Below are 20,598 nucleotides of genomic sequence, written 5' to 3'. Positions count from 1 at the left end.
GACCGCCTTCTTGCTTTGGGAGGCATACGGTAGACCACGCAACTTTAGCTCCTGAGCTTTTTTCAATATCGCCTGTCCAAAGGAATCTTGCACATAGGGATTCTATTTTTCGTATACAGCCTTTGGGTAGGAGAAACGTTGAGATCCAGAAGTTCACTGTCCCTGCAATAACTGAGACAATCAGTTGCACTCTTCCAGCAAATGAAAGAGTTTTTACACTCCAAGCTTTGAATCTGGCAGTTATTGCAGCAAGTAGAGGGTCGTATTCAGATATCCTTAGCTTCCTAGACATCAAAGGAAGTCCCAAGTAGCGGATGGGTAATGAGCCAATTGGGAATCCATATGCTAGAATCTCTGTGGTTTCAGCTTGAGTGAGACCCGCATGGAAGAGTTGAGACTTCACATGATTCATTCTCAAACCAGACCAGGAGGCGAAATCTTCAAGAGCCTCGGTAATTCCATGAAGTGAGGACCCCCCACCATCAAAAAATATCATTATATCATCAGCGAACATAAGGTGGGAAATTTTAAGCTCTGCTGCCTGAGGGTGATATAAGATATAACCCGACTCAAATCTAGATGCTAGAAGCTGAGAGAAAACCTCCATTGCAAGGACAAAGAGGTAGGGGGAGAGAGGATCTCCCTGCCTTAACCCCCTCTCACTCTTGAAGAACCCACTGGACTGACCATTAACTGCAATCGAAAACGTAGGCGTGGTGATGCACTGTGCTATCCAGCCAACAAATTTTTCAGGTATGCCAATGGTGCGAAGTGAAGCAAGTATAAATTCCCAGCTCACCGAGTCGAAAGCTTTCTTGATATCAACTTTGAGCATAGCTCGGCGAGAGATGTTGCTGTGGTTATAGCCATGGACAATTTCAGTTGCAAGAAGCACATTTTCTCCCAATAGGCGGCCAGGGATGAACGCGGACTGCGATGGAGAGATCATCTTTGAAATCACCTTCACCAACCTGTTGGTTAGTAGCTTTGCTATGACTTTGTACACTGTATTTAAGCAAGAAATGGGTCTAAAGTCAGCCATAGTCTCTGCATTTGTGACCTTCGGTATGAAGACCAGCGTAGTAGCGTTCCACTGCTTCAAGAGCGTGCCTGTTCTGAAAAATTCTGCAACCGCAGCGGTGACCTCACCTCCCACCACTGACCAGCAAGAGTTGAAAAATTCAGATGAGAACCCGTCAGGGCCGCTGGTCTTGTTCCTGGGAAGACTGAGAAAAGTGTTCTTTATTTCCTCGTCCGTAAACATTAGGTCCAACGCTGTCCTTTCCTCAACCGAACATCTGTATGTCAACAGCAAGCTCAAGTCTTCTTCCTCAAACCGAGGTACTTCCTCTTGTTCCCCCAACAATTCAGAAAAGAACTCAACACAATGCTCTTGGATCTCTCTCTGTGACTCAATTCGGTGACCATGAGGATGTAGTAGAAAGTGAATGTGATTGATTGATCTCCTGGTCGCAACCATCCTGTGGTAAAAAGCTGTGCTCCCATCACCATATGCAAGCCAATTTACATGAGACCTTTGCATAAAGAAGGATTCCTCAGCGTCAGATAGGAGCTTCCATTTCCACTCAGCTTCAATGGCCACGCAAGCAGTCGCAGTTGAAGGTGAATCAAGTGCTCTAGCTTGTGCTTTCAACATTTTTCCATGGGCTTGAGTCACTCTTTTTTCTATTCCAGAGTAGTTCTGCTTACTAAACGCTCGGATGATGGGTTTTAGTTTCTTTAGTTTTGAAGAGACTCTAAACATAGCAGAACCAGTGACTTTAATCGAGAACCAAGCTTCAGCAATGATAGGCAGGAAAGCCGCGTTTTGCAGTAGCAGGTTGAAGAACTTGAATGGTTTCTTAGTACGCTGCACTTGGGGGTTCAGAATGACAGTGCAGGGAGAATGGTCAGAAAAATCAGGTTCACCAAAGAATCCCATGGAAGCTCCGAAAGATGTCAGCCACTGATCATTCACTAGGATTCTATCAAGTTTTTCTGCAATCGGGTTTGATTTTCTCTTGTTCCACCATGTGAAAGTAGAGCCTCTGAAATTTAAATCGGACAAATCAGCTTGAAGGAGGCTGTCTCTGAATATTCTCATTTTCCTATCTGTGTTCAGAGTAAGCGGTGATGAATGCTCTGTTGGAGAGAGGATCTGGTTAAAATCTCCCAGAACCAGCCAGGGCTTTCCATCAATACTCGAGCTTTGACTCATTGCAACAATCTCTTTCCACAGCTCCCTCCGAACCTCATCATCATTGGAGGCATAGACTAAAGATACAATGATCGCCTCTGGGAAGAAAAACTTCAGAGGTGATCATTTGCAGAGATGTTTCCAAGATTGTAACCCTTACACTCGGATGCCAGACGACCCAGATCTTGCCTAGGTCTGAGTAATCATAGTTATCCGCAAAATTCCAGCCAGGGAGGACGTTCTTTATGAACTTATTCGCCTTTGGCTTCTTGACATGAGTCTCGATGAGACCCCCGAAAATAGGTCTATTGACCTTTATCCATTTTTTAAATCCGCTACGGTGGTTGTATATGTTAAAGCCTCGTACATTCCACCCGAAAAAGTCTGTACACATAATTAATGAACAGAGGGGCGCTTGCCCCTGATCCCTTTACGGCGTCGCTTTGACACCACTTCTGTAAACTCAGCGAGAGTTCGCTGAAGCTCCGGATCTGAAGTATCCTCACTGGATGAGATGTCTGAGGAGTCGTGTTCAACTTCCGTGAAGTGGGAGCTGCCGTCACTCTGCTCATGACTTGCCTTTTTAGGCCTAGTGATTTGTACTTCAGTATTGCTTGTACTCCCTTTCTCGAGCGCCTTTGTTCCGAGAGCGGTATCAGTAGCAACTTCAAGCTTTGAGAAGCTATTGGAAACCCTTGGAGTAGTTTCTTTCGGCAAGATTGTATCTGCTTTCTCCTTTACCTTATATTGCTTCTTATTAGAGTGGGCAAAATTTGGCTTTCTAGGGCAGTCTGCTGACTGATGCACTGTGGAGTTGCATGTGGAGCAGTTCTTCGGAGCAGCTTTACATCGCTTTAAGCTATGTCCTATCTCTTTGCAGTGGGAACATACCGGCGGCATCCAAGGACTCGATACACCGATACGTTTTATCTCGCCAGAGTCAAACTGCACGTTGACAGCTTCAGGGAGGGGCTTTCTAGGATCGATAAGAGTTAGAACCTTCGCCACTTCCAAGTTTGTTTTATTAGCAGTTGAGGGATGGAGAACTTTTGGATCACCAACCAGACCTGCAATTCTCTCCAAACCATCTTCATGAAAGAATTGTAAAGGGACATCTCTCAGCTCCAACCAGATAGGAGCAGAGGTCAGCTCAGGCTTTTCTGGTATTATACAGGGTTCCCATTTGGCAACAAACATGGTTTGGCCTTCAATCTGCCATAGGCGTTGATGTATGACACGATTGCGAGTTGCAGCATTTGATATTCTGAAGAGAAAGGAAAACCCTTCCATCTTTGTCACCGTAATGTCCCTATGATGACGACTCCAGATGCCATTTGCAACACTATGAACCAGACCTTGTGGTGGTGGGTCGGAATAAAACTGGCCTAAGATGAAGCAATCCCAAGCTTTGCGATTCTTCTCAATAATCTGGTTGGGGATTTTAACGCAAGCTTCTCCCGATGGCAGGGTGAAAGCTTCACCCTTCTTCTGAAGAAGTTTCGATGTTCCCTTGACCATACTAGTCCATACATCGGCCGCCGAGGGTTTGGAGGCTAGCGTTTCTGTTTGAGCCACCAAAGGGGTTTTGGGAGCTAGGGTTTCTGGATCAGCCATTGGTGGGGCCTTCACAGAGAGAATCGCAGATTCGCCGTTCTGGCTTGCTGGGATTTGCTGGGTAACTGGCGAGGCAGAGACCGAAGCCTCCTCGGGTGGAACCAACGGGGTAGACGGCTCTGCAGGTTGCTTCCTGGCCATATCAACTTGCGACGAAGGTGATTGGGCAGACAATGATTCCGAGGAACCTGTAGCAACGGGAGAGATGGTCTTCATAAGATCAAGGTCACGGGGGGAAACATGAGGAGCAGAAGGAGATTTTTTGGTGGAGGTCGATTTCTTGCGGGATTTCTTCGGAGAGGTTTTTTTGGGGGGTTTTTTCTTCCCCATAAGGAGGGGAGGGCCTGAGAGAGGGGGCGGAGCAGGATTCCGACGCCGTGAGAAACGCCGGCGGACAAGAGAAAAGGAACTCACTTTGTCGCCTGAAACTTCGCTAGGAGAGAGAAACTATCGCCTTTTTTTCGTTAAGAGATAAGATGCTATTTTGACTAGATGAAATATGTCTCCTTTCTTCTTTCTTTCTTTCTTTCTTTCTTTCTTTCTTTTTGAAATCCTAATTTTTTGAAGACCCTGAAACTTTTACAATTCCTTTTCTCTGATTCATCAGAAAGATTTACCGGTTTCGAATCTGAGGATTTTGGGTACAACAAAATGATTAAGAGAGAAACAACGTAGCAATGAAATCAGATCAGTGAATAAATGTACATCAAATCTATGAATGTGTATTACTGTTTTTAACATACAAAATATTTTGTTAATAATTTTAATTGTGTTTAGAGTGTTACAAGAATCAAAAATATAGATAATGATGAATATTCATTCTTTGGTATTAAACGATGTATAGAAAAATATTATCAGCTAACAAAATATTTATCGACTAATAGACCATGTACCAAACAAAATGTATAATCTACAAACCATGTAAATGTTTTTTTTTTGGGTCTAAACCATGTAAATGTTTTGTTAACCAATATAATTATGTATAGAGTGTTACAAGAATCACTAACTCACATAATAAAAATTATTCATTCTTTGATATTAAACACTATATCAAAGTAATAAAATATGTATCAGGTTACAAATCATATATCAGCTAATTGATCATATACAAAACAAAATGAACCAGTTAACAAATCATGTACCATGTAACCAACCATATATCCGCTAATAACATTTATTTGTAACATTTAACCAACTTGTTATATCAATTAGTGGCTAAATGATTATAACATCTAAAAATGTATCAAAAGTGGCGATATAAAACTGAAGATCCACTAAAAATAAATAATATTAGGTAACACGTAAAATGTCGGTTAACATAAATGTTATCCATATCGAAACATAACGTCATTAAGTAGTTTGCCTCTTCTCCGGCTTCAGCTTCAACAAATTCGTTGGTTTTGATTTCTCAACACGAATGAACTGATCCATGAGGATCACGTCGGAACACTGTGGCAACATTCTCTTCTTGGACATTGACGCAAAATGTTATTGTTGATGAAAGATATGCACCTTTTTTATCTCACCTTCTTGTTTTTAAGTTGACGTGGTTTAAGATTGGTTTAGTCTTAACCCAAATATAATTTTATAACGCAATTAGTTTCATAAAATCACAGTTTTAAAAATTAATTACTTCTGTGGAAATAATTAGAATTAAAATGTACTTATAGTTTAGTGATAAATTTTGTTAGTTTAGGTGGTGTACTAGTTAATGAGTATAGAAATATAGGGGGAATTTGATGGGGAACTTATAATTCAGGGGGTATACAGAATTCAACCCTTTATTTTTGTCACGAAAATAATACTTAAAATAAAAAATCTTGATAACATTTATTAAGAGAGATTTTCTATAATACCACTAAAACAGTTTATTATAAATATAGCATACAAAAATCAAAATGATTAAAATGTTTCATTAAACAAGTAAATAGATATTTATATTCTTATGGTTAACTAATATAGGACTAGAATTTAAATTGAGGAGTGGAGTTTTTGAGGGGTTGCGTTTAAGATATTAAAAAAAAATAATACTAAAAAAAAATAGTTTCAATTTTTTTTCAGATTTCAAAATAAAATTTAAACAAAAAAATGAAAAAAAAACTGGAAACACAATTGAATTGAAAAACGTATTATTAAAAAATAATAAAAAAATTATTATTTTTATTTATTTAAATAATTATATATATACTATAATATTATTTGAGAAGCCAGTTTCTTATATGTCGCTCACGTTAACTTTCACGATGGTTGATTACACTGATATCCTTAATGAATTAAAATATTACATTTAAATACTATTCTTGAATTTTTATTTAGTTTCCTTTTTAAAATTTTCCAAATAACATTTATAATAAAAAGGATTTATAAATTTAAAAACGAAAATATATGTATATATAATATGATTTCATTAAAAAGGAAAGTTCACAAAATAAAAATATTCTATTTAAAAAATATTTTTAAATAACATAAAATATACTTTTGAAGTAATAAATATTTCTTTATATCTATATTTTCTTAGATGAAAATATATATTTGCATATAATGTGATTTCATAAAACAACATTCACACACATAATCATGATTTGGAAACAATGTTTAAAGTTCAATATAATCTAACAGATGACTTAAAAAAAAAACAACATTCACACACATAATCATGATATTAGAAAATGAAATATTATTTCTTTTAAAAAATAAATTTAAAAAATACAAAAAATTATATTTTCAAAGTAATTGAAATAATTTTTATATATCTATCTAGTTTCTTAGATGATTGCATAAGTAATTAATTAAAATAAAAGGATATATGTTTAATTGACTAAAAATAGTTTATAATTAGTATTATTGAAATGTTTTATTTATTTTCCATATATTTAGTTGACTATAATATATTTCAATTATAGTAAAAAAATCTATAAATTATGTTTTACTTATATAATATGGTTTTAAAATACAATCACACAATTTTTTTAAACTGCTTATTTTTAAGAGATATTAAAAAAAAATTAACAATAAATATCTTTTGATCAAATAATTAAAAAATATTTTAAAATAACATAACACTATATACTTTAACGAGGTAGATATATTATCATTTATCATTATTGAAATTATTTGTTTTCAAAATATTAAATTTGCTTTTAAATTTTATATTTTTTATGTTTGTGGAACTTAATATGACTATAATTATAATACCAAAGCATATCTTAATTCTCATTTTTAAGATTATTTAAAATAAACTTCAGTTTACCATTTAATAAATCTAAGAAATAAAATTATTTAGAATTTATAAAATATTTTAATTATTGTAAATATATATATGTGTTCATGAGCTTCCAAAAATACTTTAGTTACTTATGTATGTAACTTCATATTGATCACTGCTTTATTTTCTGATATTTTGTTTTAAAAAATCAACATATAATTTGATAAATATTATGAAACTACATGCACATTTAAATAATTATTTTTAAATTGCGAACAAAAGCCTAATTAGTGTTATTTTAAAGAGTATTTCTCAAATACAAAACCTTTGTAATGTGATATGATAAATCTTTTTTTTTTTACCGATTATTATTTATGGCACATTGGCACATAATAGTACAAGAATTTGGATGAAATGAAGAGAGAGAGAGAAATGGAGGTAAAGGGTGTGTAAAAGAATGAAAATGAGACATGAATCAGAAGTCAGCAGAGCCAGGTGAGCGCGGGAAAGGAATAACGTCTCTGATATTATCAATTCCAGTGGCAAACTGGACCAGCCTCTCAAACCCGAGCCCGAAGCCTGCGTGAGGAACTACACATAATAACAAAAACACTTCATCAGCCTCTAATTTTTTCTATCTTTTGTTTCCCTTCCATAACCATTTAATGACGATTCAAGAAAAAGTGATTCAGAAGCAGAAAAGAGACCTGAACCATAGCGGCGGAGGTCGAGGTACCACCAGTAGCTCTCCTTGTCGAGTTTCAACTCATCAAGCCTCGCTTCCAACACTTCAAGCCTTTCCTCTCTTTGGCTTCCACCTATCAGCTCCCCTATCTTTTTTTTTTACCATGGTTCATTACAAACTAGTTTTTCTTTTGTTTGTTAAATGCAAAATCTAAACTCTTACCCGAGGCACCAGCATATCCATTGCTGCCACCGTCTTCCCATCATCATTCTCACGCATATAAAACGCTTTTATCTCCTTCGGATAGTCTCTTATTATCACAGGGCGACCCCCAAATGCCTCTTCAGTTATATACCTTTCATGCTCGCTCTGCAAATCGAGCCCCCACTTCACCTACAACAACAAGATCTATACTAGCTCAGCGGCCAAAATATGCAGCTCAAATCTAATCCAAAGAAGAAAGTAAAGCCTTTACCGGGAATTCAAATTTCTTGTTTGCTTTCAGAAGAAGTTCAATGGCGTCTGTGTAACCCAGCTGTAGAAACTCTTTCTCAACTACCTCCTTCACAAGTTAGATCATAATATCAGCCAGTGCAAATTCTTTTCTGATCACAGGAGTGAGAATCAGCGAGAACATACACTCAAGCGATGAATGATTCCTTTCTCAATCCATGTATCAAAAAACTCCATGTCTTCCTTGCAATTATCAAGAACGTATTTTACCTATCACGAGATAACTTACAATCATATTAATTCTAGATCATATATAGCTTGAAGGAAGGAAATATAATAAAGTGAGAGAGAAACATACGACGTACTGGAGGTAGGCGGTGGCACAGGCCATGTCATCATTCAGATCGGCAAAAGCAAGTTCTGGTTCAATCATCTTACATCCATAGAAAGAGGGAGGTTTTTAGAAAAAAAATGTACATAGGAAAGAAAAATTCAATTTTGAGTTTAGCTGGAAGATGAAATAATGCTGACCCAAAATTCAGCCAAGTGCCTGGAAGTGTTGGAGTTCTCAGCTCGAAATGTAGGACCAAACGTGTATACCTGTGAAGTCATACATATGAGAAACTCAGACAGACACTTACTAACCAAAAAATCTAGCTAACCGATGATCACTCGAGAAGTTTTACATCTGAGAGAGCGGTGGCATAAGTTTCTCCATTGAGTTGCCCAGAGACTGTCAAGAACGCTGGCTTCCCAAAGAAGTCCTGAGAAGTGAGTGAATACAATACAACCATGAAATCTCTTACAGTTGCAAAGAAACAAAAGAAATGGAGCTGGAACACACACCTGAGACCAGTCGACCAACCCTCCCTTTGTTTTAGGAATCGCATCAATGGAAGAATCTGTGGTCTCATGGGAGCTGGGAATCTAAAAAAGTGAAGTACAGTTTAGGTGTAATTCAATTATATCCTTTCTGAGTTGAGAATAACAGTACGTGTGGAAAGCAATCAAGCTGTTAATGGGTTATTATTATTTTGATGTTGAGAGCTAAGGTGCTCACGAGTGTGGTGACACAGAACTGTTCTCCAGCTCCTTCACAATCGGATGCCGTGATAATTGGGCTTGCCACCCAGACAAATCCACTTTCTTGAAAGAACTTGTGCGTAGCATATGCCAGAGCATTCCTAACTCTCGCCACCTGAAACGAGATGTTGCGAATATTAAAACACACAAAAAATGTGACTATTTTGCAACAGTAAGTTCACTAATAAAGTTTCAATACAAGTTTAGAGAGAGAGGAGAGAAGCCTGAAAGGAGGGAATAACTGCAAAAAAAAAAAAAAAATCTAGAAGCTATTTTCAACACAAAAAGTAGTCAAACAAACAACAGTTTCTAATAAGAGCCATGTTTCTATTTCACCGGTGAAGAGTTTCAGGACAAGTAAAAAGAAGCTGAAGGCAATCAATTACCGCTCCAAAAGTATTGGTTCTTGGACGCAGATGAGCCTTGGTTCTCAAGAACTCCCGGCTGACCCTTTTCTTCTGGATCGGATAGGATGAGTCACACTTGCCAACCTGGTATCAAATGAGAGTAAGTGACAAGATAACTTTAAGTTGGAGGAGGTCCAAAAGTAGAAGAAGCAAAGGACGTACCACAATGATTTTCTCAACCTTAAGTTCCACCTTTTGCTTAGTCCCCTGGCTAGCCACAATAGTACCTTGTACAGATATCGATGCTCCAGTCAACACCGAACCAGATTCTACCTAACATATCATAAGATTTATATACAAAAGTCCAAGACTTTAGAGGCTCCTAATCAAATTAAACTAAATGACAAGTGATTACCTGATCATAGCCCTCTGCGTCTGGATTCATCACACATTGCAAGTTTGATAAGCATGAACCATCGTTTATCTTCAAAACAAATTTCAAACCAAAATCTTGTGAGCAGTCAATTAAATTAAACCGGCGGTAAGTAAACCGGGATTAGAGAATCCACCTCGATGAACGTGACACTACTCTGAGACCGAAGTGTCCGGACCCAACCCATGATGCTTAGACTCTGCCCGACGCGACCAAGACCTTGGTCTGCTCCTCCTTTCACTTCAGCTATCTTCAACTTCCTCCTGAATTCTCCAACTCTACTCCCGAATCGATTCTCGTAACTGTTATCCACCTTCTTTCCCTCACCGGACCCGGTAGATTCAGAGACGGCGGTGCAAAAGCATCTCCGGCGAGCATTTGCCGGAAAACCTTCGAAACTCGGGCGGCGTAGAGGGCTGAAGAGGGGATAAGAAGAAGGGAAGAAGGATAAGAAACGGAGAGAAGAGAATGGAGTGAGGCGGAGCGTCGTCGCCGGCAGAAACTTGGCCGCCATTGCAGTCGTTTATTTTTTTTTTGTTACCAAAACATTTCTTTTTGTTTTACATTATCATCATTAAGTTGGGCCTCTATATTAGATTTGTAAGGCCCATGTATGTATAAAGCCTGTCAAGTAATTGGGCTTGTCGATGAATAAACTGAAAGCTGACAATTAGAGTGTAATAAATAGAAGTTCAGTGTGAATGCACCCAACGTTCGTCTCTGAATGAGTCTAACTTGAGACCGTGGAGAGGAAGAGACAAGAAGAGGAATCAACAAATAGAGGAGTTCACAGTTCAGTGTGAATGCAGCCAACGTTCGTCTCTGAATCAGTCCGAACTAAAGACCGTGGAGAGGAAGAGACAAGAAGAGGGAACTAGTCTTAAGTTGAGATAGTGTTAAGGATTCACTGAATCAAATCCAGTTTGTTACTGAATGAGACTAAACTTGAAACAGTGCAGAGGAAGATAGAAAGAAGAGAGAATGAATCCAACTTTTAGTAAAAATCAAAGCCAGTTTGTTACTGAATAAGTCCACACAAACATTAAATTCACCAACTCTCTCTCTCTCTCTCTCTGTCTATAAATGGAAGAAGCAGAAGAAGAAACAGAACATCATCAAAAAAAAGCGATGGGGTGCGATGGTCAAGGCAAGCTTAGCGACTCAGAGTTCAGCAAGCCCTTACCATGGATAGGCGTCTACGTGGCCGCAGCCTCACTCATCTGCGGACTCGCCATGTTCGCCGATCTCCTCCGCGGCTTCCGCAACCGCAGGTTCTGGTTTCCATGCAAGTCCTTCTCTCTCAACGCCACCACTCTCACCTTTCTCGCCGTCTGCGTCAAACTCTCAGTGGATCTCAACACTTGCATGCCTAGTCGCCAGGACCAGCTCTCCAAACTCAGCAGCAACGTCTTCGTCTGCACCGTGATGGCCAACTCCATGCCTTCCTTGGGTTTCATGGTCACTCAAGACCTCCTCATGAACCTCGTTGCTCTTGGGATTCTCGTCGTCACCGACGTTGTCAACATCTGTATCCAGCTGGGGACAGGTGCCATCTACGTCTTCCCTCAAGAACACGCGTTGGTCATCGTCCTCACGCTTCTAATGTTTGTGATCTTGACCTTCTCTGCTATCACAGTCCCAGCCACAAAGCGTTTCTTGGAGCTCAAGTATAAGAAGAGTTACGAGCTGGCTTTGAAGCAGTGTCCTTTGTATCAGACAGAGAGAAGAGGAGGGTTTTGTGAGCTTAAAGAAGATCTGATGAAGTTTTGGATGATGGCCCACACTTGTAGTCCTCAGTTCGTCATGGCTCGCTCTGTCACCTGCACCACCTCTGGTTTCCTCTGTTTCTTGAGTGCAGTCACCTTGTCTGAAGCCATTCTCCGATCTTACTTTATACAACCAAGTTCTCTCGGGTTCTGCGGTGGAGACTCTGATTACAAATGGTCAACCACTTTGGTTTTACTCTCGCAGGCGGTTGCTGTCGCCATAGGAACCATTGCTCCAGCGAGCAGATGGTTTACTGCTGTGAACTTACAGTGCTCATCAGGAGCAAGCAAATCCTTGAGAGATGAGTTGAGAGTAGAGAGTTATTGGGTAGAGAGTCTCTCCAAGAAGAAAGAACATCCCTTGAACTTTTGGATGCTCCATGGTCGCCGCAGTAGGAAGCTTGCACACGACGTAAACCGATGCATACTTGATCTCTGCATTGCGATACAGTACGGGATAGTGTTTGCTAGCAAGCTCCTCCGGTTCATCGCCGTCTACTGTGTGAGTAGGATCTTGCTATGTTGCCATTTCACCTTCAGAACACACCCTGACTCATCCTCCGGATCAAACCCATCAGCGAGACAGTTCGTTCTGCATCTTGAAGGGGAGGAAGAGCTGGTTGACTATATGGCACGGAGCAACCGCGAGGCCACAAACCACTTGATACAAAAGGGCCGGAAGAAACAGCCACAAAACTTGATCGACCTTTTGGAGGCAACAGATCCCATCTCAAAAGGATTTGAAGGGATATTAGAGTTTGATAGCGACGAAGTCGGTTCTCTGGCGGCCGGAGAGCCACCTAATTGCTGGGCTCTTCCTTTAGTAACACTGACTAGTATAGCTGCTTCACTTCCCAACATCAACCCTTGCTTGCTGAAGAAGTTAGTGAAGGCTGTAAACGAGGCGTTGGTCTATGTCAAGAAGTTTGAAGACGTCTTAGACATTGAAGGAGAGTTAGCAAACAGCAGGAAAGCTGCTGAAGTAGTTTGGTTAGGAGTTGACCTCTACCATAAGTGGCTCAAAGTGGATCTAGAGAAACTATCTAAGCAACAGAGAGCAAGACCACAAGAAGTTTTTAAAGAGCTTGAGGATATAGCCAGTGGCGGAGGCAGCTTGTGGGGAGGGGGGTCACTTGACCCCTATGAATTTCAGTTTTTTAGAAAAATTACTTGTATTTTGAAGAAACAAAATTGTTTAATGCCGTAAAATTGATTTATTGACCCCCGTAACTTTTTCTCTCCCGAGTAACTTGACCCTATGATTTATTTTCTTAATACTACCATTTTGATAATGTGGGTAAATTTCCACTACTTTAATATTCTTTTTTTTTTGAGAAATGGCATTCTAATGATAACTTTAATAATCATTTCCATATTTTCCTTACGTTTTAATTTGTTTGATTGTCTTTCCATTTTTTCCAGCTGTCTAACATTTATATTTCAGTAAAAAAAGTAAACGTTTTGCATTTTCCATAACATATTCTTATTTTATTCTTCATTATATTTTTGTCTTTAACCATTTTAGATCATTATAGAGTTCCAATGAATAGAAAATACTATTTTGTAAGTTAATGTTTGAATAAATATAAACTCAAATAATTTTAATTTATTTAATAATTTTATTTTTTAATTAATTAATTAAATAAATTTTATATCGGGGGTGATTGGTTGGACTGTAACTATAGAAAATTTACTTTAGAATTTAGTCTGTAGAATTTTTTGATTTAGCTTTAAGGGTTGTAGCTTTAAAATTTCCTACAGCTAAAAGGATGAGGCTTTAGAAAATAAGATTTTTACAACCATTTTTTGTCTGTTTTTGCTGTAGCTTTAGGTTTTCGGTTGTAGCTTTAAAAACTAAGATAAATCATGATTGGTAGTATTTAAGGTTGTAGATGGAAATTAAAGCTAAAGTCACTTCCTACAACCCAACCAATCACTCCCATCATTTATATTCTATTATAAAAAAAATTGACCCCGGTCAAATTAATGTCTGGCTCCGCCACTGGATATAGCGAAGAAAGAGTTCAGTGAATCGTGGGAGAAGAACATGTTGCTGAAGCCCTCGCGCTGGCCCATCAAGATCTTAGCAGCAAACTCGATGTACCGAATCAGCCAAACCCTTACGAAGAAATACGAATCGAGAAACATTGGAACAGAGGATACTCTGTTCAGAGAGGTGGAGAGGATGGTGTCGGACATAGTAGCAGGTTGCTTTTGCAACACGGCAAGAGTGGTGGGAATGCAGTGTTTGGTAACGGCGGTTGAAGTGAGGGAAGCTTCGGTGAGAGAAGCGGCAATGCATCTGGGGAGAACAGAGAAGATACTTGAGATTGTGGACAGGAGATGCATCCCTGCTTTGTCTCATCACAAAGTGGCCAAGATCGATGGATGGAGAGAGTTTTATAAGACCAATAAATGTATCCCTTCTTCCACTACTCATCCTTCGACTCAGTGTACAACTCGTCAACTCATTCTCACCATAGAGAAGTAACTACACTTAGTGTCAAGTTAAGCTAATAAGGACTGTTCTGTACACTTGCACTTGGCAGTAATAAAGCTTTCTTTGTCGGTTTATGTATAATAATAACTAACACTATGATTTGACCCAAAAAAAAAAACTAACACTAAGAATCCGTGAACTTGTTCTACTGAATCTTTAACCTCAGTAATGAATACTAGTAAGTATCTTTTATCCTTCTGTATCCAAGAGTTTCCACAAATGGTTATAAAACATTTAAAAGCTGAGAGTAGACCACAAGTAACCAAACAATGTGGTGGTTTTAGTAGAGTAGTTGTGCGTCAAACTCGAGCATAAGTTCGTAGAGACATTAAATTCTTAGCACCATGGGAAAATTAGAGATATTAGATTGCAAAATTCATTAAAAAAAAAAGCAAACATATTTCTTGAAATACAATGACGAAATCTTGGTTCTGGTGATGTACAAAGAATTATATAAATTGTAGTTGAATTATAGCCAAAGACGTCAAGATGGCCGAGTTGGTCTAAGGCGCCCGCTTCAGGTGCGGGTCCGAAAGGGCGTGGGTTCAAATCCCACTCTTGACAATTTATTTTGTCCTTTTTTGGTCTTCTGTGCCTATTTATTTAATCCTTGTTGATGACCGTAGCACTGATGAAAGAACTATTCCATCTAAATTTTTTTAAAAAAAGATAAAATAAAATCACACTCATAATCGAACATCTAGGCTCAGAGGCGGTATGGTTTACTTGCTCACGTGCATTCACTCTTCTTTGCCTCCAACGTCCTTTGCTTTTCTTATTATACTCATATATATAAAATGGTTCCACATGTTATTATTAGTGCATGCGAGTAAGAGAATAACTCAAAATCAATCATTTTACTTACTTTTAGGTTGGAGATGCACTAAACCAATAGCAGTTTGTGATATATATACGTAGACAGAAAGAGAAACAGAAGTGATGGGAAAGAAGTTGGTAGAAACATAGGCAAGTGAGATAGGTGTGAACCGGTTATATATTGATGAAATCCAGTGAAGACCTTTGGAATTTATTCTCCTAGTGCCAGAATCATATCATGCCAATGTAGTAATGTGAGTCATTCACTTTTGTCTTTGCTCCCCCTCAGTATTCATTATCTTATCCAATAACACCTCATTATTCTTTCTTATCCAACAGGTGGGAAGTTAATACCTTTCACACCTTGAACTCCAACATTGAATAAAGCCTTTGGCCACACTTATGTTTTTGAGGTAATGTTATGCTTTGCTTCGTTATCGTCTTTGTTTGTTTTGCGTATAGTTACAGTTTGGTTCACAAAAGTGACGTAATATCAGTTTCTCTTTTGTGTGTGTTTATGATTTCATGGAACATAAAACAACAAAAGGTAACAATTAAACTAGCTTGGAAAAACATGATAGAGGTGTGACTTGGGAAAGAAAATAAAAAGGAAAAAATAGTCAAAACCAGGAAGCTGTATTGACCATGAGGTCATCTGACTAAGGAGTTCCGGTTGGTGAGAAGATGTCTGTACGGCAAGTGGGACAGGAACGGTTGGAGGAGAACCACTGCTGGATACAGTGAACGTGGAACCCATGTTTGCATCTATCCAACACGCGGAGGGTGTCACCGTCCTTGAATTCAGACAAGCAAATGATACACTCTGCTTCAGTGCCTGCCAGGTTCAGCTCAGGGGAGTAGACAAGTACCGGGAAAGGTTCCGAATGAGAGGCTTCAGGGTCAGGGTTGGGTTTAGGATCATGTTGGAGGACTGGACGGAGGCAACAACGTAGTGCAGCCTTGAGAGAGAGGACACAGATGAGAGATGAGAAAATGATGATGAGAAGAATAAAGGCGTTGGCAGTAAAGTCATTGGGATGAGAGTAAGGCTTCCAGCTGCAGCTTTGGGACTTACATGTAGAGTTAAGTTGAGGTTCAGATGATAGCAGCCGCATTGGAAGTTGGAACTCAAGACAAGTTCTCCAAAAACCATCATGTCTTGGTTGTGTGTTTATAGAGAAAGAGGGCATTTAAGAAACGAGGACACACCAGAGTGTGGCGTTGGGTTCTTATTTACGTGGATGGGTCTTGACTCATGAGGGAGGGACCACTGAGTTTGTAGACTCACCATAATGCTTTCCCCTCCTGCCAAGGCAACTCTACAGTTCCCTATTCTCTTAATCTTAAATGCTCATCTTGTTCCTAATTACTTGGTCTTTGAAGATATTGTGAATCGAAACTCTTTATATGTATGTGTAGAATACTCTTACACATACATAATGGTCCAGTTACGTGTTCTACTCACATTACAACTCCTAACCAATTCCTCATTAATTATTACTCTTCCATTTCATTATCACCATTCAACAACTTCTGTCATTCTTTTATATCTTCCATTTTCCTCTCATTCAGTTAAAAGAACGACAATAGTAGCAGGACTTATGCTGAACTTTGGGCTCTACATGTCTACCAAACACCAGCTTCACTCATTCCACATTTACTCTAATTCTTTGAAAATAACAAAATGCTTTAGATGTCCAAAAAGTGACATGAAACTCTCTCTATTTCTTGTTTTCCTCCATTTGTATTTGTCATTTTACAGCAAACAAAACAAAGATAAAAAAAAAAAGTAAATTCCAAATTAAAACAAAAAAGAAGCAAAGCAACTCAAAATTTGAAAATTTATGGGACTCTAATAAGTTGCTCTCTAAAACTCACTCCAAAATCATCTCATCTCCCTAAAGTGTAGATATGTCATGTCTCTAAGCTAGCAGCAATTCCTGCAAAAGTACCATTCATTAGTAATCAATCCATCACGTTGGCTCAATCACCAAGAGCAAAAGTCTATCTTAGTTGTTACCTCTGTGTTGTTCATGTATCCACAACCGCGCATCCCTCCTCCTTCACTGGACATTCCCCAACCCGAGCTGCTCATATGAGCTCCTCCTCCTCCTCTAGATCCTAAACCCATTCCATTGCTTATACCATAATTAATACGCCCTTCACCAACTGTTCCCCACTTCTCTCCTATGCTTCCTACACCATAGTTCCCATTGAACCCTCCACTTAACTCAGCGTTTGACATGTAACTCAAACCACCATTATTCCCCCATAGTTGATTTCGGTTAACAGAACCATTCCATTGGCCACCATACCTGCTAAGACTTGCATTATATCCAGGGCTAAACAGCCTTCTACTAACATTACTCTGATTATGGTTTCTCTCAATAAAATCCAGATCAATCTCAAATCCGTGGCCAAACGGAGAGAAGCTACGTTGGTTACTCAACGCTGGACTGTACCTAACTTCAGGTTTTGCTGAGGTTGGACTCAGGTTGAACCCTTGTGTGTAATCGTTGAGCAACAAACTCATCCTGCTACTTCCAAAGTTATTTAAGCTGCTAATGTTCATGTTTGGGATGGGAGATGTTTCCTTGGGGACGGCCACTTTGACCTCAACCATCTTACCATCGAGCTCATGGAACTTCCTCTGCAAAACTTTGTCTACAGCCTCTTCGGAGTCGTATGTAACGAAGCCAAAGCCTCTGGGGCGCTGAGTTTTGTGGTCATACATCACCACAAGATCAATGATAGTCCCAAACTGAGCAAAGTACTTCTTGAACTCTGCCTCCGTCACTGATGATGCTAACCCTCCCACAAATATCTTTTTAGAGTGTGCTGGACCAGGGGACCCCTGGAGGCTACTGTTACTTTTGTTCACTGAGATGTGGTCATCTCTTGGAACTGCCTTCTTCGCCTCCACCTGTTGATGCATCAACAAGATAAAAAAACACTTGCACATTATAAATTTATCACAGTTGTACCGTCATTACATAACGAATCTAAAATCATGAAATGGCATAAATGTAGCTGATATAAAGCAAACAACTTTGAGCAACATATATATATACATTTTCAGACAGACATGCTCTTTCTCTTCAGTCTTTACACAGAGACCAAACTGAATTCACACTTTCAAAAAGCAACAATCAACTTACAGATTTGCCATCAATCATGTGTTTCTGGAGAAGGACTCTCTGAGCGACACTGGAGTCTTTAAAGACGATGAAACCAAAGCCACGGGCACGACCAGTGAGACGATCCTTGATGACAAGAGCCTCTAAAACCTCACCAAAGGTCTGAAAATACTGAAGGAGACTATCTTCAGTGGTTTCCCAAGAGATCCCACCGATGAACAGCTTACATGAAGACTCCAACTCCATTCTGTCAAACGATGATTCACTGACACAAGGCATGATTACAAAACATCAATATGAACAGGAAACAAAGAGGATGAAAAGAAGAAACCTTTTGTTGATGAGAGTCAAAGAAAAAAGCTGGACTTGGGTCGTGATCGGATAACAGGAATCGATGGACCCAAAAGGAGAGGAAAGATGAAGATGTGTCGATCAGAAGCGAAACGTAACAAGTAGTACTCACCAAAGAGGAAGCAGCAATAGAAGACAGAATCTATACCCGAGAGAGAGAGAGAGAGAGAGATGCCCACCTTGCCCTTTACCTCTAATCTCTTTTTCTTTTTTTTTTATAAATTCGAAAATTTCCCAAATCAGAAATACTATTTTTTTTTTTAAAAGATGGATGGAGTTCGTGTGTGTGTAGCAGAGAAGTGAGGGAGTAGCCAGACGATGTTTTATTGTTTTTTTTTTCTTTTTGTATTTATTTTAGAGTATTTAGGTTCTCTATACCTACAAAAATCCATAATTAGCTATCTACCACTTCACTGTTTTTTACACTGCTCACAACTGGATAATCCGATTTTGTCCTCATCTAAATTCTCTCTCTCACGTGTTTCTTGAAGTTCTCTGCAACATCTTACATTTCTTTTTTATCTCTAAAAATAATTTCCTCCATCTATTTCTTTAACTATAACCAAAAATTCATATACTTTCACCACTCACTTCCCTCCGTTGTTGACGTTGTCATCTCCCATTCTTATCCATGAAAATCACAAATAGAAACAACATAATCTCGATTGACACATTACAAATGGAAACAAAAGGACTCACGAAGATGTTCCACCACGGTGAATCTATCTTCTGGTAGATATGTTCATTCAGCGCACCTCATGGCTCCAATTAGTGTTTCTCTCTCGAAAATATCATATAACATAACCGCTTCGGCGGTTTTCTCGAAGTCGCACAATATAAAAGATTTAAAATGATTCCATGGCATGTACGAAATAAATATCTTTGATTCACGAGCTGGTAAAAGCATGTGGACTAATGGATCATGAGTGTAGCAAAGAAATAATTGGTTTTTTTCTGAGATCGATGATGACGACTTGAATCTCACATGTTTCAGTTACAAGTAATTGCAGCCACTATGTAACAAGCTGTTAACCGATAAATATTGGATTAGTTGATACAAATTAGGCATTGTGAGCTGATACAATTTTGGTTATATGTTATCAAACTGTAGGTGCTGCTAACTAATAAATAATTGATAAGATGTTACAAGTCATTAGTTGATACATGTTTGATTAGATGTTACAAAACATGTTGTCGCTTTAAAAAATGATTGGTAAGATGTTAAAAATAAGTTTTATTAACCAAAACATGTTTTCTTAGATGTTACAAAATATATTAACCATTAATATGAAAAATAACTCGCTAACAAAACATGTAGTATGTTAATATATATTGATACATTCATTGAGAGCATACCTTCGGATTGACAATTTATCACTAACAATTCATATAACATTTAAGTTAAAGTGTAGTGTTTAACATTTTTGTTAGCGTACTAGTAATTTAAATCCCAAATTCCTCAATGTCTTGTGTTTTCTCTCTTTGGAACGAATTGCATATTACCGATTCTTTAAAATCAAGCAATCAATCACAATCACTAACTCTTCCATTGATATTCAGCTCCGAAAACCAAATGGAAAAGTTCATAAATTAGAGAAAATCTTCTTTTTTTGTGATTTTGGATTGATGTTCCATAACTCTGAGAGATTTTTGTGAGCCACATATTTTTGAGTCAATTATTCATTGGAATACATAACACATCCAATATTAAATTATTGTAACAGTGGCTAGGACATAGCGACGAGAAGGAGATGTGTGTGACTGCGACGATAACAAAATCAGTTGTGGTTACAGGATTCAGAAAAGAAATTGGGAGATGTGGATTTGAGAAGAAGTTGCACTGTTGATGAAGAATAAGAGAAGAGATTGATATCGGTGAAGATGAGGAAGATAAACGATGAAGACGTTGATTAATGTTTCTCTTTCTTTCTCTCACGTAGTCACGTGGTATGTGAAAGGATAAAATAGTAAAATAGCGTTAAATCTGCTACAAAAAATACCAGTTTGTATG

The 20,598-nt window shown here is 38.5% G+C and overlaps 4 protein-coding genes and 1 non-coding gene across 8 annotated transcripts; 2 read left to right on the top strand and 3 right to left on the bottom strand.

Moving 5' to 3' along the window:
* Nucleotides 1-7,285: 7,285 nt before the first annotated feature.
* Nucleotides 7,286-10,571, bottom strand: LOC103834005 (asparagine--tRNA ligase, chloroplastic/mitochondrial). The gene is made up of 14 exons (XM_009110061.3): nucleotides 10,154-10,571; nucleotides 10,000-10,068; nucleotides 9,807-9,917; nucleotides 9,624-9,728; nucleotides 9,215-9,352; nucleotides 9,001-9,081; nucleotides 8,841-8,918; nucleotides 8,686-8,754; nucleotides 8,513-8,587; nucleotides 8,341-8,424; nucleotides 8,177-8,263; nucleotides 7,924-8,094; nucleotides 7,724-7,850; nucleotides 7,286-7,607 (listed from the first exon to the last, which is right to left on the bottom strand). The coding sequence occupies exons 1-14, from the start codon at nucleotides 10,529-10,531 to the stop codon at nucleotides 7,492-7,494; spliced, it is 1,689 nt and encodes a 562-aa protein (XP_009108309.1). The 5' UTR covers nucleotides 10,532-10,571; the 3' UTR covers nucleotides 7,286-7,491.
* Nucleotides 10,572-10,819: 248 nt separating this feature from the next.
* On the top strand, nucleotides 10,820-14,964 carry LOC103834004. 2 transcript variants are annotated; one of them, XR_004450086.1, is made up of 3 exons: nucleotides 10,820-12,876; nucleotides 13,792-14,381; nucleotides 14,413-14,964. XR_004450086.1 is itself a non-coding variant. In XM_033276851.1 (2 exons), exons 1-2 carry the CDS (start codon nucleotides 11,101-11,103, stop codon nucleotides 14,272-14,274), a joined length of 2,259 nt encoding a protein of 752 aa, XP_033132742.1. In that variant the 5' UTR covers nucleotides 10,820-11,100; the 3' UTR covers nucleotides 14,275-14,964. The 2 variants fall into 2 exon arrangements, 1 of the variants encoding a protein (XP_033132742.1); XM_033276851.1 differs by having other exon boundaries at nucleotides 13,792-14,964.
* TRNAL-CAG lies at nucleotides 14,767-14,847 on the top strand. Its single transcript has one exon. It is a non-coding gene; the product is annotated as a tRNA-Leu (tRNA).
* A 608-nt stretch (nucleotides 14,965-15,572) lies between the features above and the next one.
* LOC103834003 (RING-H2 finger protein ATL79) lies at nucleotides 15,573-16,515 on the bottom strand. Its single transcript, XM_009110059.3, has one exon. The coding sequence runs from the start codon at nucleotides 16,287-16,289 to the stop codon at nucleotides 15,759-15,761; it is 531 nt and encodes a 176-aa protein (XP_009108307.1). The 5' UTR covers nucleotides 16,290-16,515; the 3' UTR covers nucleotides 15,573-15,758.
* A 278-nt stretch (nucleotides 16,516-16,793) lies between these two features.
* LOC103834000 (heterogeneous nuclear ribonucleoprotein 1) lies at nucleotides 16,794-20,581 on the bottom strand. 3 transcript variants are annotated; one of them, XM_009110057.3, is made up of 4 exons: nucleotides 18,568-20,580; nucleotides 18,258-18,501; nucleotides 17,120-18,022; nucleotides 16,794-17,039 (listed from the first exon to the last, which is right to left on the bottom strand). In XM_009110057.3, the coding sequence occupies exons 2-4, from the start codon at nucleotides 18,480-18,482 to the stop codon at nucleotides 17,022-17,024; spliced, it is 1,146 nt and encodes a 381-aa protein (XP_009108305.1). In that variant the 5' UTR covers nucleotides 18,483-18,501; nucleotides 18,568-20,580; the 3' UTR covers nucleotides 16,794-17,021. The 3 variants fall into 3 exon arrangements, with proteins under 3 accessions (XP_009108305.1, XP_009108306.1, XP_009108304.1); XM_009110058.3 differs by having other exon boundaries at nucleotides 18,258-18,483; XM_009110056.3 differs by having other exon boundaries at nucleotides 18,258-20,581.
* Between the last annotated feature and the right edge of the window lie 17 nt (nucleotides 20,582-20,598).

This window comes from Brassica rapa, chromosome A08 (genome assembly GCF_000309985.2).
Source record: "Brassica rapa cultivar Chiifu-401-42 chromosome A08, CAAS_Brap_v3.01, whole genome shotgun sequence".
Lineage (NCBI taxonomy): Eukaryota > Viridiplantae > Streptophyta > Magnoliopsida > Brassicales > Brassicaceae > Brassica > Brassica rapa.
This window is presented reverse-complemented; position numbering and strand designations above follow the sequence as displayed.

Coding starts and splice junctions, on each gene's coding strand:
- LOC103834000 (XM_009110056.3), bottom strand. CDS start 18,515: ATGCCTTGTGTCAGTGAATCATCGTTTGACAGAATGGAGTTGGAGTCT. Junction 18,023..18,257: donor ACATGATTGATGGCAAATCT/GTAAGTTGATTG, acceptor ATGCATCAACAG/GTGGAGGCGAAGAAGGCAGT.
- LOC103834005 (XM_009110061.3), bottom strand. CDS start 10,531: ATGGCGGCCAAGTTTCTGCCGGCGACGACGCTCCGCCTCACTCCATTC. Junction 10,069..10,153: donor GTAGTGTCACGTTCATCGAG/GTGGATTCTCTA, acceptor TTTGTTTTGAAG/ATAAACGATGGTTCATGCTT. Junction 7,608..7,723: donor CCTCCGCCGCTATGGTTCAG/GTCTCTTTTCTG, acceptor TATTATGTGTAG/TTCCTCACGCAGGCTTCGGG.
- LOC103834003 (XM_009110059.3), bottom strand. CDS start 16,289: ATGCCCTCTTTCTCTATAAACACACAACCAAGACATGATGGTTTTTGG.
- LOC103834004 (XM_033276851.1), top strand. CDS start 11,101: ATGGAAGAAGCAGAAGAAGAAACAGAACATCATCAAAAAAAAGCGATG. Junction 12,877..13,791: donor TTTTTAAAGAGCTTGAGGAT/ATAGCCAGTGGC, acceptor CCGCCACTGGAT/ATAGCGAAGAAAGAGTTCAG.